Source organism: Priapulus caudatus, unplaced genomic scaffold (assembly GCF_000485595.1).
Source record: "Priapulus caudatus unplaced genomic scaffold, Priapulus_caudatus-5.0.1 Scaffold0, whole genome shotgun sequence".
NCBI classification, from domain to species: Eukaryota; Metazoa; Priapulida; class Priapulimorpha; order Priapulimorphida; family Priapulidae; genus Priapulus; species Priapulus caudatus.
Window position 1 is genome coordinate 1,054,585 of NW_014577061.1, and position 16,476 is coordinate 1,071,060.

Sequence of the window (16,476 nt, forward strand, 5' to 3'; positions counted from 1 at the left end):
CATATTTCTCGTCAGAAGCCGGCCAGAGGCTATTATGATTACTAATTACTAGTGTGACTGAGTGCAAACTTGGTGTCGTGTGGTTCAGTTCGTGGAAGAGTATGCAAATGGATATCTGAGGAGTATGTGCAGCTTTGCTCGGATGCTTAGCGAGAAAAAATGCAATTAACTGGTGTCAGGGGGAAGGTCAGTTTGTGAGATCACAGTAAGAAGTTGGGTTTATTGTGTGTGTATATGTTACTCTAAAAAGGATACATAAAAAAATGGTATTAGGTTTGGGGATCTTCAAATTTGCGTTATTTTGAGAAATAACATGTTTTGTCAATGGATGTAATTTTCCTAAATCAAATTAGAATACAAAAACAAAAATAAATGCTGACTAGTAAAAACAGGGTAAACGGTGTATCTTGTTTGCAACGTAATTATTTTAAAAAAATTAGCTAAGTTGTGCTCGTGCTTGAAATATATTGCTAATCCATTCTTACGTCATGTTGTGCTCAAGGTTAAATGAATGTAAGTAATATATGTAAATTGCAGCAATCTGTAACTGTATGTCTTGCTGTTGCAGGCACTATACCATGGCAAATTCATAGACAGTGGATTCACATTGCCTTTCTATAAGAGAATGTTAAGCAAGAAGTTGACAATGAAGGATTTAGAGACTATAGACCCTGAGTACTACAACTCACTAGTGTGGATCAAGTAAGTGGACAAATATAGGGAATGTAGCAGGAATGTGACGTCTGGCATTATATTATATTGCATTAATTAACCTGTAACTACGTGATCATCGTTTAGATATCTTCCTACTTTCTTATACTAATTTACAATTGTTAAATTTTATTTGTTGCATATATCTAAGCCAGTATTCTTGATTCGTCATAAGGGTATCGACCATACGAGAAAGCAGTTTTTCTGCGCAAAGCTTGTTAAAGAAACTAAAGGTTGTGGAGGCCCTATATACTCCATGAATAGAGCCAAAGGGACAAAAGCTATACTGAATCCTATAGACCTAAACAGCAATGTGCCAGAGACACTCGTTTATTTTTCTCATGTGCTCGTTTCATTGTTTATGTTCTCGTGGGAGCAAATGTACAGTGTGATTGCCTGAACTTGGCTGCAGCATTACTGGGCAATAGAGAAGTGCACTCGCCAATGTCTTGGCAAACCGAATATTGTGAAAACAAGTGCACGCTGCTACCAGCGTGTAAACACTCGCGTTAGTCGTAATGTTACTTGTGGCCATAACATTTTATTCCATACTGATGGCAGACAAATCTTTATGACACTGATAAATTCTAGCACACGTCATCGTACGTATATAAAATTACCTAGCCTGTTGCAGCTTCACGCAACTATTACAACAAATTAAATTGCTTCACACGTAAAATTTACAATTATATTGGCACTATATTTGATATTTCTCATTAAAAGATGCATTTTACATGAAACCTCATCGTAAACACCGGTCAAAGCAAACAGTGACAATATTGGTGACTGTTACCTCTTTTGCCAGGTCTGGGAATGAATGAATCGATGAGTTCCAGTTATAATGTTGGCCAGGGTGCTAGGATGTGGTTTTGTCAATGCTAGTATTACTATTATCATGTTGTAATATTAGTTGTAACACTACGTTGATTCTGACAACGGCTATCAGAATGAAATATCACATGTGTATTTCTGGATTCACTGAAAATAAACAGCTTCAGTGGTCAGAGAAAGGCTTTTTTTTAATCAAATTCGCAATGGCATCAGTGCTGCCATCTACCAGGTCAACTGTAGATTTCTTTGACACTTGACTGGAAACATTTTGTTTACATGGTTACCTTACGTTGTGTCTTTTAGGGAGAATGACATTGAAGAATGCGGCTTGGAAATGTTCTTCAGTGTTGACTTTGAGGTTCTGGGTAAGATTGAATCACACGAGCTGTCAGCTAATGGTGCTGACCTTCAGGTCACTGAGGAGAACAAGGAGGAATATCTAAGGTATGTCAGCTACAGGCGCCTCCTCTAGTCACAAACACGAAACAGTTCATTACCTCCGCCAAGGCGGCAGGCAGCAGCGATGCAGCGATGGCAGCAGGCGGCGGTGGCAGGCGATGGCGGCGGGCGGCAGCGACGTGGGCGGATAGTGGTGATCATGTCTGCTCGAGCGTCGACGACGACGGCCGCTATTGGTGCTCTTGTAAATGCTGGGTACATACAATTAAAGCCAGCGAGAATCGCGCGTCGCCAACCTGTAAATGAGACCTCTTGTTTGCTCAGTTTTCGATGAGGCGGCACAGCGAGATTTAATATCGCAGCAACTCGCATCGCGTTAGTCAAAACTGAGATTTCGATCGGCTGAATCGCGCGAACGAGGATTTTTATTTTCTCTCGTTAGGTGGTGCACTGAGTTGGGGTGTGGTTGTCAGCGTCTGCTTACGTGCGTACCTATGAATCAGCATGAAGTCGCTGCATTATTAACAGGTCTATCAGTTCACAAGGACAATGATGTGTGGGTGCCAGTAGTGAAGCCTACAGTCGTAGACAAAGTGAAGCAAATATTTCACCGTGAATAAGTGAAGCGATCATGTCGTAAAATGAAACATCCGCGTGACCAATCATTTATGATCGTAGAGTGAGGCATCCATTAACCAAATGATCACGTGCACAATATGGTGTCATAAAGTGAAGTATTCATAGATAATATGATCGCATACAATGTTAATGAGACATTTGTAGACATGGCCATCAATGTTGAGGTGACATAAAATGACACTTTTATTAACGAATTATTATGTACATTGATAATAAACCGAAATATCTATAAAAACATGTGACCATGTACAATGGGGGTGATGTTAAGGTAAAGCATTCATATATACAAAGAGAAGCAATCTTGTACAATGAGATGACATGAAAGAAATACATTAGTGTACAAAGTGAAGCAATCATGTACAGTGAGAGGAAAAATAAGTAGGAGGAGTAAAATAAAATCTCATAGACAAAATGAGATGGAATAGGATAAGTCAATTTCTGACGGGCAAGAATCATCCTTTCTTATGCTATCGGCAAAACGTGCGCATGCCATCAGTGGTTGTGGCTTGTGCGTCTGCGAAGAGACGCTAACAGCGCTCGTTACGTAGGAAGTGTTGCTGCCGCGTTAAGGCCAAGACACACTGCAGCGACAACGACCGACCGTAACGACAAACGACAACAGTCGTGGCGACTGGCGCAGCCACACTGCAGCGACAACGACCGACCGTAACGACAAACGACTTTTCAGAAAATTAGAAACTATTGTTTCCTATGAGCCATTGCACACTGACGCGACGACGACCGGCGACAACCTCGACGACAAAAATATTTAGAAACGTTTCTATTTCCCAGCGACTTTCGCCGGCAACACGTTACAAATGGCCAATCACAGCCATTTCCATCGGCACGTGACATCGCCATTACGTCATAAAATTATAAACCAATGCTAGCCAGGAAGTAGACTGGTCCCCAGCGCTAAACTCGCACCGCCTGTCAGAAACAGTGGGGACGCGAACCCATCTAACCAAAACGTGAAGGCTACGTTCAGGCATCAGACGTTCGTATTACTATACCGTATACGGTATAATATGCTACGTATATGTTACTTTATTATATTATCGTTATACATAGAGCGTTTTTACAGACACTAATTTATTTAAAAGCAGCAGCAGGAGTTTTTTGCCGTTTGCTCATGTGTGCGACTGGCACTGGCACTGTGGTGAGTGCTGGGTGTTAGGCCGCCAGCCCGCCAGCGCACATGTTCCGTCGCGACACATGGTGAAACATTATCTTAGCCATTCGTGAGATTTATGAGAACCATTTAATATAAGCATTCGGACTAGTGGCTTGAGTTTATATATATTATATATATATTGTCATCCCCACGGCCCACCTCGCATGGTCTTGTAGGTTGAGGACGAGGTAGGAGTGCAGGATGGGAGCTAAAATAACCACTATTCTGTTGCAGCTGGCTACGCTTATAGCTTTACTAATGTATGATTGTATCATTTACACGGAGCGAGAGAGCGTGAGCACTAATCGTTCATATAGCTGGTGCAGAGTATGTCTCTTGAGCAACACATTTCCGGAGAAAATGATACTTTTAATACTACTCCTCTTGCGGTGCATTGTGAATTTCATGCAATGCCTTTCAGTATCATATTCTAACTATTCGTTTCAGATAATAAGAATAAAAACGAAGACAAACTGGCAAACTGCAAATGTTTGCATATAATAGTAATTCCCACTTTCTTTCTGACGCATCATGATTTTTTTGGTCTATATTACCACACCAACACTTTCATCCCCACCTTTATAGGGAGCAGTAATTGGGACACACACAAGGTTATTTGGATACATGATGCTTTGCGGGAAGGTAGAGGGGGTGGGGTGCTATTGTTTTACAATACCACATTATAAGCGTGTCGTTAGTACAAGACGTCGTCTGTCTAATTAGTGTAACTCTGACACCGATGCATCTTGTCTCTAGTGTCTGAACGCCTAACAGACTCTTCACCAGAGAGAGGCGCCGGCGCGCGGCCACGCAGCCAGTCAACACCACAGGCGGCAGCGGAGGCTGCTGCTGGAGGTAGCTCTAGGCGCAGAGCCCCACCGCCACCCCGCCCCGCCGCGCCACCTAGGGCAACCAATGGTAGTTCTAACGCTGTCCTCGCGTCGTCTGCACATGGACTGACTCCTCCTGGTACGATTCAGCATAGCTTTTCACCACAGCCAGTTGGCTCTCATGAGCAGCGTAGTTGTAAAACTTGAAAATGCACTCTAACAGTGAATATAATTAGTTAATTGTATTATGCCGGTATACACGGTGTTAAAGTATACGACCCAGTTGGACAATTATATTAATTCATCAATGGCGTATTTTTCAAATGAATAGTAATCATCCTGAATGTATTTTTGAGCTCATTACGTAAATCCCTATTCGGTTAAACCAATATTAAATTATCGTATTTCCGAGCGCGCTCGCATGCGCCATGCTTCACATCCTCTCGTCAATATCATGCGTGCGTATTTCAATCTTGCAGCAGCTGCCTCGTCGGCGCGCACCGGCCCCACGTCGACCACCACCACCACCACCACCACCACCACCACGACCCCCACTCGACCCGCAAACTCTCCCCCGTACCCGGCGGCAGGGCATGAGGCGGCCATCCCGCAGCCGGGGGATCCCGGCCAGACAGATGAGGACCCGCTGCCTCCGGGGTGGGAGGTGAGGCACGACCAGTACGGCAGGAGGTACTATGTCGACCACAGCACGCGCAGCACGACGTGGGAGAGGCCACAGCCGCTGCCTGAAGGGTACGTGACACCTCGTGCGTGCGTGCGCGTGCGCCGTAGCCAGGGCACCCGCTTTCGCAATTAGCGATGGAGTTAACCTGGTTGACATAAGCTTTCCATCAACATACTGCTGATGAAATTTCTTTGTTCCTACTCGTGTTTGCGTGCGGATCCGGTCATTCACTTCACTTTGTTTAGTCATCTACGGTTCATTGGTGTTAGCTAAGCTGTGGCTGTTATGATAATGCCGGCTTTGCTAGAGTGTTTCCTTTATATAATGTGCACATGTTTGCCTATCTCCGCATCCTTGTTTATTTCAGAAACCCTGTTTATTTTAACTGGTTTATCTATCCCAATGACGTTATATACCTTAATATATACCTTATTATACCCTTTTATATATATATACCTTATTAGCTCACCTTGACATCGTCAAGATGAGCTATTGCCATGGGGTGTCGTACGTCCGTCCGTTCGTCCTTCCTTCCGTCAACATTTGGCTACGGTCAACGATAACTCGGGAACTGTTTGACCCACATGTTTGAAATTTGGTATAGTTGTTACTGCTATGGGAGAGGTTAGAACGTCCTATTTTGGAGCACGCCAGTCGACGTACTTTCGAGCCACGGCAATTTTTTGGCAAAAATGGAAATTGCCATTAGTCAGTTCAGGTTCAACGTACTTTGCTCATTTTTGGTATGTGAATGAATAACGGCTGGCCCCAAAACGTATTACAGGGGTTTTGATATTTACAAAATAATTATGCAAATTAGGTAGGTTTTGGCAATTATATAGCATATATAGACACGCAGATAACCGTCTGTGGTGTCACACTCGTCTGGTTCGTTTTACAAGATTTCATTGACAATATCTTTAATGCAAAATTGGTATTTCTTCTCCACCCTGCCGATAAAACGTCTATATTAGAATAAAGTTTTACAAAACATGTCGGAATGCAGCATAACCTATTTATTTTGAATGCCATCGCTAAGAAACATTAAAGCGGGTATAGTGCCATCTACCATCACAAATTGTGATTTATTTTGGTTTATAAATTATTATTGCGATATACAGATCTATGGCAACCGTGTGCTACCGCTTAGAAACACTCATACGAAGTAAACACTTCCATACAACCAATTAACCTTTGACAAAAGTTGTGTTATGGGCAGGGAAACACCATTGTCACGTGGTATGTGGAATAAGCGTATCCTCTCAATCTTACGTACACGTTACACATCGGGAGCTCCGCTTTTAGGCAGTGCCTAAATCTGATATTATGATCAAATACTTGACCGCTTGGCTAGCTCAAGAAACCGTTTTGTTAGGGTTATTTTTTTTTTTTGGGGGGGGGGGTGGGGGGGGGGGGGGGGGGGGGGGGGGGGGGGGGGGGGGGGGGGCGGGGGGGGGGGGGGGGGGGGCGGGGGGGGGGGGGGGGGGGGGGGGGGGGGGGGGGGGGGGGGGGGGGGGGTTGCGATTTGTAGTCATTGTTTAGCTGTAGAAAGTGTAGTATATTTTTATGCTAAGAACTATGAGAGAATGAATTTAGAAGGTTAATAAATAGGTTACCTTTAGCTATAGTACACTAAATTCTGTTAAAACTTGGCGGGTAACTGCCCCCCCCACTGTGTGCACCTTGTTCCCATTCACTCATTTGTTGCGCCCTTTTTGTGGTGAGCTACAGTTGTCATTGACCTTTCTTTAATATACTGTTATAGCTTAAGTACTCTTCATTCGCCGTTGGTATCATTCTCACCGCATTGTATATCTCATCCGCTTGTATATCTACACCTTGTTTGTACTTCACCAATTGTCTGTCTCACCCACTTGCGCTGTCTCACCCATTGTACTTTATCTCATCGCGCTTGGTACTATGCTCACCAGCCTGTATATTTCATGCCGCCTTGTTTTATATCTCACCACCTTTGTATTATCGTCACGCACCCTTGTTTGTCTTCACGCACCTTGTATTATCTCAGCCACTTTTGTCTGTCTCACCCACCTCTGTAGCATCTGCAGTCACTTTCGAGTTTGTATGGCTTCAACCACCTTGCTTCATGTCTGCACCACTTGTACGTTCAGTCACTTTGTATGCGCTCAACCACCTTGTCTGTCTCACCTTGTATGTCTTCAGCCGCACCTTGTCATTGTCTCAGTCACTTTCAGTTTGTATGGGCCTCAACCACTTGTCTGGTCTCAGCCCATCCTTGTTACATCTCAGTCACTTTCAGTCTTGTTATGCGCTCAAACACCTTGTCTGTCTCACGCATCCTTGTACGATCTCATGTCACTTTGTATGCCTCAACACGCTTTGTCTGCTCTCAGCCACCTTGTATGTCTCACCCGACCTTGTATGTCTCACGCGTCATCTTCAGTTTTGTAATGCCTCAACACTTGATGTCTCACGCACCTGCCTGTTCTCACCCACCATGGTAGCATCTAAACACCATATCGACATTACCATCTCTTATACATTTCTCACACTTGTGAGTCTTCAGTGATTTGTTTTGCTCAACACCTTGTCTGTGTTCACCACCTTGTACGGTGCTCTAGGTCAGCTTTTAGTATGCCGTCAAACTCACTTGTCTGTTCTCACCACCTTGTACGGGTCTACAGTCCTTTGTATGGGCCTCAAACAACTTGTTGTTCACCCACCTTGTTACGTTCTCAGTACTTGTTATGCCCTCAACCAACCATTGTCTGTCTTCACCACCTTGGTTACATCTCAGTCACTGTTCGTTTGTATGCCTCAACCAGCCTTTGGTCTGTTCTCACCACATTGTACGGTCTCAGTGCACGTTGTGATATGCGATCAAACCCTTGTCTGTTCTCACCCAGCCTTTGTATGTCTCAGTCACTTCAGCTTTGTTATGATCTCTAACCACCTTGTTCTGTCTCACACCACCTTGCCACATCGCCCCCCTCCCCGTACTCACCACATTACATCTTTGTTTGTAGGCCGACGCTTAGTCTAACACGAGCGCATTTAAATTTTTGTTTATCTATATTATATTTTTGTTGTTAACTTATTTAATTATTTATTAATTGGTTGTTTGTTTCGAATCGTCGTCCGCAGCTGGAGAGCGACGCGACCAGCGCCGGCCGCATATTCACTTACGGTCGATCACAAGCACGGGCGGATCGACAAACATGGCAGCGTCCCACCGTCGACTTGATCCAGCACTACCAGCAGTGGTCAGGTCGACCGCGAGCCGCTCGCAGGCGGCAGCGATGGCAAGCAGCTGCAGCCGCCGCTTCCGTCTACGAGAGTGCGTGCGCGCTGCGTCGCGCGGCGGAGGCGGGAGTGGGGGGCAAGGGTGGATAGAAAGTGGGGTGTGGCGAGGGAAGCAGGAAGAGTGGGGGTGGGAGGGAGGGGGAATAGATTGGGGGGAAGGGGCGCAAAAGATGGGGGAGGGGAAGGGGAAGGGGAGAGTGGGGGAGACGGGAAAGGGGAAGAGTGGGAGTTAGAGGGGAAGGGTGGGGGGAAAGGCAAGAGGGGATTAGAGGGGGGGGGAGCGGAAAGGGAGAGTAGGAGCAAGGGAAAGGCAAAGAGTGGGGGGTGGGGGGAAGTGCGGAGAGTGGGGTGGGGAGGATATAGGGAAGAGTGGGGTGCGGAGGGGTAAAGAAAGGAAGAGTGGTGCAGGAGGGATTAAGGGGAAGGGAAGAGTGGGGCTGCGCGCGGAGGGGAAAGGGAAACGGGAAAGAGTTCGGGTGCGGGAGGGAAGGGAACAAGGGACAAGGATGTGGGGTGAGGAAGGGGAAGGGCGAAAGAGTTGGCTTGGGGAGTGGGAAGGGGCGGAGAGTGGGGGTGGGAGGGGAAGGAGGGACAGAGTGGGGGTATGAGGAGGAGAGAGCTGGCGGCTGGGAGGGGAAGGGGAGAGTGGGGTGCGGGAGGGAAGGGGAAGAGTTTTGGGTGTGGAAGAGGGGAAAGGGAATGACGAGTGGGTGCGGGAGGGCGCGCGCGCGCGGCGCGCTCATGGGGGACGGCACTGGGAAGGTGGGGGACGGCACCTTTATTTTAGGACAGTGAGCTACGGTAAAATCAGCGTAGGATGAGTACGAAAAGCCTGTGTGGCCTTCATTATTTCTTCTTCATTGTTCAGAGTGGCTATAATTAAGCCTCTTTGGCCAGTAATGATGTTACTTGGTTGCACCTTCCTTGACTGTAGTAATCCACGGGCAATACTGCGGCTTTGTGTTTGCATATTGCAGCAAGAGAAATGTAGAAGCCAGACGGCAGACATTCGTGGAAGTGATGGCTTTGGGCCATTGCTTGAAGGCTGGGGATATGTACGAGAACGGGGGACACACTGGACGCTAAACAGCGACACGTTTGACCACAGTGACTTGTTATTGCTCGGCGACATACAGATTTCACTCGAATTGCTGTCTGCCCAGCGGAAGGCTTCGAGTTGACTATGGGCTTACCCCCCCCCCCCCCCCTCCCCCCCCCCCCCCATGTTCATTAGTATTAGCTTTGCATTAGGGATGGTTGTGGGAAGAGGATTGGCCAGGATTATTTTGTGTTGTTAGATGCAACTCCATGATTCATGATTCAGCTAATCTGCTTGCCCATTGTGGTCTCGACTCGGTGTGCAAACCATCTCATATGTTAGACGAATCAGCTTATTGCTGATTTACTTTGATCAGAGTTTTTTTGGCCACGTTCTAGCTTTCTAGAAAACTACATCTTATTTTTGTATCGTTGCACCATTGCATGCTAGCTTTTTAATTATAGCCACCTTTTGCCGTGCAGCATATCCATACTGTTATTTGCGGCATCATGATTTCTCTATGTCAGATGGCATCACATTAGGAGGAATAATACCAAAAGGCTAAAAAGCTTAAAACAGGTATTATTTAGCTTCTGATCACTCTAGTGTTACTTATAAACTTTGCTACGGCTTGATATGGTCTATGTCCCCCCAGGGTACTGCGGAACGTACCTGGGTACGCGTCGGTAATACGGACGTACCCTGGTAGGTCGTAATGCTGATCGTACCTTGAACATCATTGCGGACCGTACTACGCCTACCACACTCAATATGTCTAGGGAGTCGCTATGCCATACTCCCTAAGCCTAACCTAACCCTACCCTAACCCTAACCTAAACCCAACCCTAACCCTAACTCCTAACAATATCAGATAGTTACCAGGGTACGTTCCGGTATACCCGGACTCGTACTCCAGTGTACGTTTCGGCAGTACTGGCTGGGACATAGGACCCTATGAGCATTACTAACGTGACCGCATCCTTTTAATTTCCTGCAGTGATGACTGCGTCACAGCATCTATAGTCGAGTCGCTGACTGACGTTAGCTAATCTTCTCTTGTAACCGTACTTGGGCTATCAGCTCTTCTGTATCTTCACTCATCCTTCCAGGTCCAATCATCCCCAGCTTCTGCTTTTTTTTATTATTCCTGTGCTTCCTTTCATTAGCTGTTCGAGCAGCGGATTGCTGTCGGACGTGTGATAAGAAACAGGTGGGCGGACGCCACGGTTTTCAAAGTGATGGGGGGCCCATTGAGTAGAATTGAAACGACCATGCGCGGAGGGCTCAGTTTTTCGGGAGCGAAGCGCCGAGCGGGGAGCCAGACGATCGAGCGGGGTGGTGTGGGAGGGGGATTCCCTTCATCGGCACGGGAGCTTTCAATTTTTGCACTGAAATGAGCGGATCTGGTGCAACATCGAAGTGAACCATTTTCAAATTTTTAAATGAAAACGAAAACGGAAGAAAACAACATCTTTTCAGTACATGCTATTTACATTGTCAACTATCAGTGAAGTATAAATATATTTGCATCAATAATGAAACATGTAATAGGAATAAGAATATAGAAATATGCGAATCATTTTTCAGGGGTACAAAATTTCCAATTTTTCAACCTGGGTAAATAGTCAAAAAAATAACAGACTGCTAATGATATTAAACACTTAAAACATCACTCGACTAGTTTTTCTTTAGTATTATCTTTCGTTGCTGAAACAGTTTTGCCTTTAAAAACCAGCTGTAGGATATTACATAAAGAAAAATCAACATATTTATTATAAAAATGATTTAAGAACTAAAGTGCAAACAAACTAAAGAAATAAAGGAACTATTATAAAATATATACATATAAAAACTAACGCTCTAGTCTATGTCCCCAGGTCTACTGCCAGGAACACGTACGCTGGGGGTACGGTCTCGGCTATTCACCACAGAATAGAATGGAAGTTCTATTTTATTCTAGAATGTCTAGAAGTCTGAGATAGTTTGACTTGCTATTCTTATTTCTGTGGGTATGGCCGCTCTGCGTTATCAGCGTGCGTTAGGACTCTGCGTGGCTCGCGCGTACTTAAGCTGTGCGTACGGTGCGTAGTGCAGTTATAAGTACAAATGTTGTGCGATATTGCAGGCCGCTACGCTAGTTTTATATGGGGGGGTTTCGTTTCAATGTTGGCATTGCTCGGCAGGCCGTGTAACATGATTTTGTACCAGGTGGGTGTAACGGCTAACCCAAAGTTGGGAGCACGCTGCAGGGGGGCTGAGGGCCCTCCCCCATAAAATTTTTCAAATTAGACTCCTTCAGATCTTTTCTTTTGCCGGCGAGCAAGGGGGGGTCCGGACTCCTCGACACCGCCCTGGTACACGCCTTGCTCGGATGGCGAAGCGGCAGCGCGAGAGGAGCCCAAGCGACACAGCGGTGGGGAGGGTGTTGGGAGATGTGCCGTGTTTCACTTTTCACCTCCCGCACAAAGGATTTTGCAATTATTACACTAAAAATTGGAGCGACCTGAAGTGAAATTCTTGCAAAATGTTCAAAAAAAATTTTGGCTTGGGGGAGGGGCGTTTCGTTCGAACTCCCGAACCGCCTGGTACGGCTGACATATGCAGTACGGTACTGATATTCGACTCGATCGAGCTCCGTAAGCACAGATCAAGCCCGAAGTCGCGCCGGTGTTGGTGTAAATACGGTCGCTGTGCATGTCTGTTGCTATGAGTTAATGGCCTGAGGATTCCTCGTCAAATTTGAAATTTTCCAGTGCAGATAAAATGTGATAAACACTCTGCTTTCGCTCTTTCCCCTTCTCTCATCTTGTTCCCTCTTTCTTTTCTTGATTTCTTCGATCATACAAATATACATATAGACATATATTTTCTGCCAAAAAAGTGGGGGGGCCCGGCCCCCCCGGCCCCCCGTACGCGCCGCCCCTGAGAAAGCTGATGGGTTTGCGTTTTTGCCTGTTCTCTGATTGCAGTCTCCCTGTCAGTATTATACTAGCTACAAGACAAATCTACTTAATGTATTAATTAGGCGGATTTGCCCCCATGTCTGTCTTAGTGGTGTGAGTGTGATTGTAATAATGAGTGATGAAGAGATCTTTACTATATTTCTCATCCATGTATGTATGGTCTTAATTGCTAAAACGGTATTAGTGAAGGCTTTTTTCAGGTAGTTGTTTCCTAAAAGAAGCGTCATTATTTTTATGAGGCCATCACAATTTGAAAGGCTGAAGCGTAATTGATATAAGTTGGGGTAGGGTGCGGATATCGGATGACACGTAATCATGTTATGAGTTAATGATAAGATGTCTTGTATTTTTAAACTTCTCCCAAGTCTTATGAACGACGACGTTATAAAGGTCATGTCCACCACATGTGGGTGCAACTAATATAATTGTCAACATTAGATTGTAATCAACAACTCTATTTATTGGAGCAAGTGCAATATAGCTAGCAAATTTCCTCCAAGTGCTCCAAAAATCTTTGCGCAATTGCACATTATCCAAGCAAGGGTGCCATAAACATCTGTGCTGATCTATGATACCTAGTTTTAACAGTCACATTAAATGACTACTGTCACGATGTTCTTAATCGAGTTCCGTAGTGACATGACGAAATACTCTCGCGTATTTCTGCTTGTTATAAAGGGTACTAGGATCTCTGTACAATGGAGAGCTGAATCTTCGAGGAAGTGACCGGGAGCTGAAACTATTGCTGGGGTCAGCTGGGGGTCAGGCCAAAACACGCGACGTTAATCTGCATATGCGCAAAGAACGGATGTTTTTTTATTTGCGTGAGATTTCTCCTCTTCCTGCTTACAGTCATTATTGCGTCGCATGCCGTGACGCTCTCTGGAACGCCTAGCGAATTAATTTCAGCTACGACGTGTTTAATTAAATGTATCGCACCCGATTAATTCAAGTTAATTAGGCGGCTGAGTATGTCTCCGACGGCCGCCGGCAAGCTGATTAATTCGCCCGAGGGCTAATTATGCTGTTTTCATTGCTGGCAGACAAGTGTGTTACCAGCCTCACATAGTACTTATACGCGTGGCAAGTCATCGTGGAGGATGCTATTGCTTATCGTAGGCGATGGTGACATGAGCCGCGTGCAAACATGCGAGACGTGCACGCGTCTGTCATGGCTGTTCTATAGGGAACGCGCCGTGTGTTGCGTGCGAGAAAATGAGATAGGTGGTGGTGCTTGATGTGTGTGTGTCAGTGGGAGATCTTTGTGCAGTGTGTAGTTTTTAGGGTGTGTGGTGTATGTGTGTGTGTGCGTGCGTGCGTGCATGCATGTGGCGTGCGTGTGTTGCGCGCACAGTGGTGTTTGTGTGCGTGTGCGTATGCGTGTCTGTGCGCGCGCGTGTGTGTGTGTTTGTGGTATGGAAGTGCAGAGTGTAGTGTATGGGAGTGTGGTGTGCAGTGTGGTGTATGGAAGTATGGTTTGTGGTGTGTAGTATATGGGATCGTGGTGTGTGGTGTATGGGAGTGTGGTGTGTAGTGTAGGAGTGGTGTGTGGTATATGGAAGTATGGTTTGTGGTGTGTAGTATATGGGATCGTGGTGTGTGGTGTATGGGACCATGGTGTGTGGTGTGTAGTGTGTAGTGTGTAGTGTGGGAGTGTGGTGTGTGGTGTGTAGTGTGTAGTGTGTAGTGTGTAGTGTGGGAGTGTGGTGTGTGGTGTATGGTTGTGTTGTGTGGTGTGTGGTGTATGGGAGCATGGTGTGTGGTATGTAGTGTGGGAGTGCAGTGTGTGGTATATCGGGTGTGGTATGTAGTGTGGGAGTGTGGTGTGTGGTATATGGGGTGTCGTGTGTGGTGTATGAGCGTGTTTACGACTTTCTCGACTGAATACTCTCAGAATAAACTGCTTTTATTGGAAAATTGGGCCTTTTTTCACTGAAATGATAAGCGATGGGACTGAGGCCACAGTTAACGTCTTGTTTTGTCCTAACTCGACGTACCTGTCAAAGTCATGGTCTAATAAATTATTATTATGAAATCGTGAAATGCTGTGATTGTTTGGTTTACTGTAAACTAGATATTATTCAGCGGTGGCCAGAAAGTAAGCGTGCAAATAACGTTCATTACAGAAAAGAGAGTGGAAGCAAATGGACGTGTATACTATGTGAATCACAAAAACAGAACCACCCAGTGGGAGGATCCGCGAACTCAAGGGTATGTAACTAGTTCTCGATTTTGTATTAAACACATTGTTTTCTTCGTCCATAGCTATCTCGGGTCTAAAGTTGAGAGTTGAATGTAGTACGACACCCAGCTCCAATTATAATACTATGCAATTCTACTATTATAAATCTATATATAATATATATATATATATATATATATTATATATATGTTATATATTATAAATCGATCTACTGTGTAACCCCCCTCCCATCCTGTAATCTGTCGACGAGCTCAAAGCTCATAATGGCTAGTTTACCGCCTCTGCTGAAAGCTAGGTCTTAAGCAAGAGGGCCGGATCCTCGCTCTGCCTTCCTCGCGAGAGGAATATTACCTGCATTTGTGAAATTGTTGCTCGGAATTTCTCGTTACCGTGAACGATAATTTGGCGTTCGGACATTTTGTTAGCGTCGTCCTGATGTTAACACTCGTCAGCGCAGACGCCGTTCCTTGACGTGCGCGCGCGTGGCATTATTAATATGCGAGTTTTTTTTGCAACGGTTTTTCGCACGATGAAGGTTTTTCGATTCATTCACACAGAGCTATACAAGAAGAGCCCCTGCCGGATGGTTGGGAAATGAGATTCACGCTGGATGGAGTGCGATATTTTGTGGATCACAACGGACGCCTCACCACATTCCAGGATCCCCGGCCGGGCGCTGCCAAAGGGTACATGCTAGTTGTCTGTTCCAGCAGAATATCTGAGTACCCCTCGTGCTCATTTTGCACTGTGTCATTTGCTAGTCTGGAAACGTGCAATTCTAAGTGGCACCATTCTACTTTGTGAGGTAGCTCTAGTGCGCAGCATGACCTTTGTGCTCTTTCACATTCAGACCATAGCAAGTTACTGTTATTGCAATGCAGTCATAGTTATTGCAAGCGCTGCTCTTTTTGTTTGTTTCTAGGCCAAAAGGAGTGTACGGTGTGCCAATAGCATACGAACGAAGCTTTAGGTGGAAACTTGGACAGTTCAGGTATCTTTGCCAAGTAAGTACTGTACATCATATTTTGCGATTGTACCACTACTATGTAAAGAAGTCTTCGTCCATGATCCTCTTCCCCTCCTCCTCCGCAATTCGTCCCAAACATTAATGACCTCCTGGAATTTCTCCCCTCTAGGGAAATCCTAGGGAATTGTAAGCGATATTGGATTTTCGAGAAAAACAGCCAAGCAAACCGATCTGTTAAGAAGCGCTAGCTTGGCGTACGGAATATTGAAATAGTCGTTGAAGCGTCAAACAAAGCCACTTCCTCTCCTCCAAATTTAATAATTGAAAAATCAAGTTAAGAGGATATTATGCTGTGAAGGCTACTGCCCCTAGCACTCCTTGCATGGTATTAAGTTTTGAAACAGTGGAAATTTGTGCAGTTTTCAAGGTTTTTTTACTGAACGGCGACTAAAATTTCAGCGAGATTATAGGTTGTTTGCATGGTTTTTATATGGGAGTGACTGAGATTTTTCACACACCTATCTCTCTCTTTCTCTCTCTCTCTCTCTCTCTCTCTCTCTCTCTCTCTCTCTCTCTCTTTCTCTCTCTCTCACTTTCTCTCTCTCTCTCTCTCTTCTCTCTCTCGCTCCTCTCTCTTTCTTTCTTTCTCTCTCTCCCCCCACCTCTCCTCTCTTCTCTCTCCCTCTCTCCAATCTCTTCTCTACCAATCTTCTCATCTCTCGTTCTCCTCCTTCTCTCGTCTCTTTCTCTCTC

The 16,476-nt window shown here is 45.4% G+C and overlaps 1 protein-coding gene across 1 annotated transcript in view; it reads left to right on the forward strand.

Annotated features, from left to right (window-relative positions):
- The window catches only part of LOC106807105 (E3 ubiquitin-protein ligase Su(dx)-like), a 136,552-nt gene that overhangs the window by 112,322 nt on the left and 7,754 nt on the right, over positions 1-16,476 (forward strand). The window contains exons 7-13 of the mRNA XM_014809722.1: positions 4,511-4,723; positions 5,064-5,337; positions 8,393-8,474; positions 9,529-9,601; positions 14,680-14,764; positions 15,314-15,442; positions 15,679-15,760. Of these exons, the coding sequence (XP_014665208.1) occupies positions 4,511-4,723; positions 5,064-5,337; positions 8,393-8,474; positions 9,529-9,601; positions 14,680-14,764; positions 15,314-15,442; positions 15,679-15,760 (938 nt within the window). The remainder of the gene's footprint in view (positions 1-4,510; positions 4,724-5,063; positions 5,338-8,392; positions 8,475-9,528; positions 9,602-14,679; positions 14,765-15,313; positions 15,443-15,678; positions 15,761-16,476) is intronic.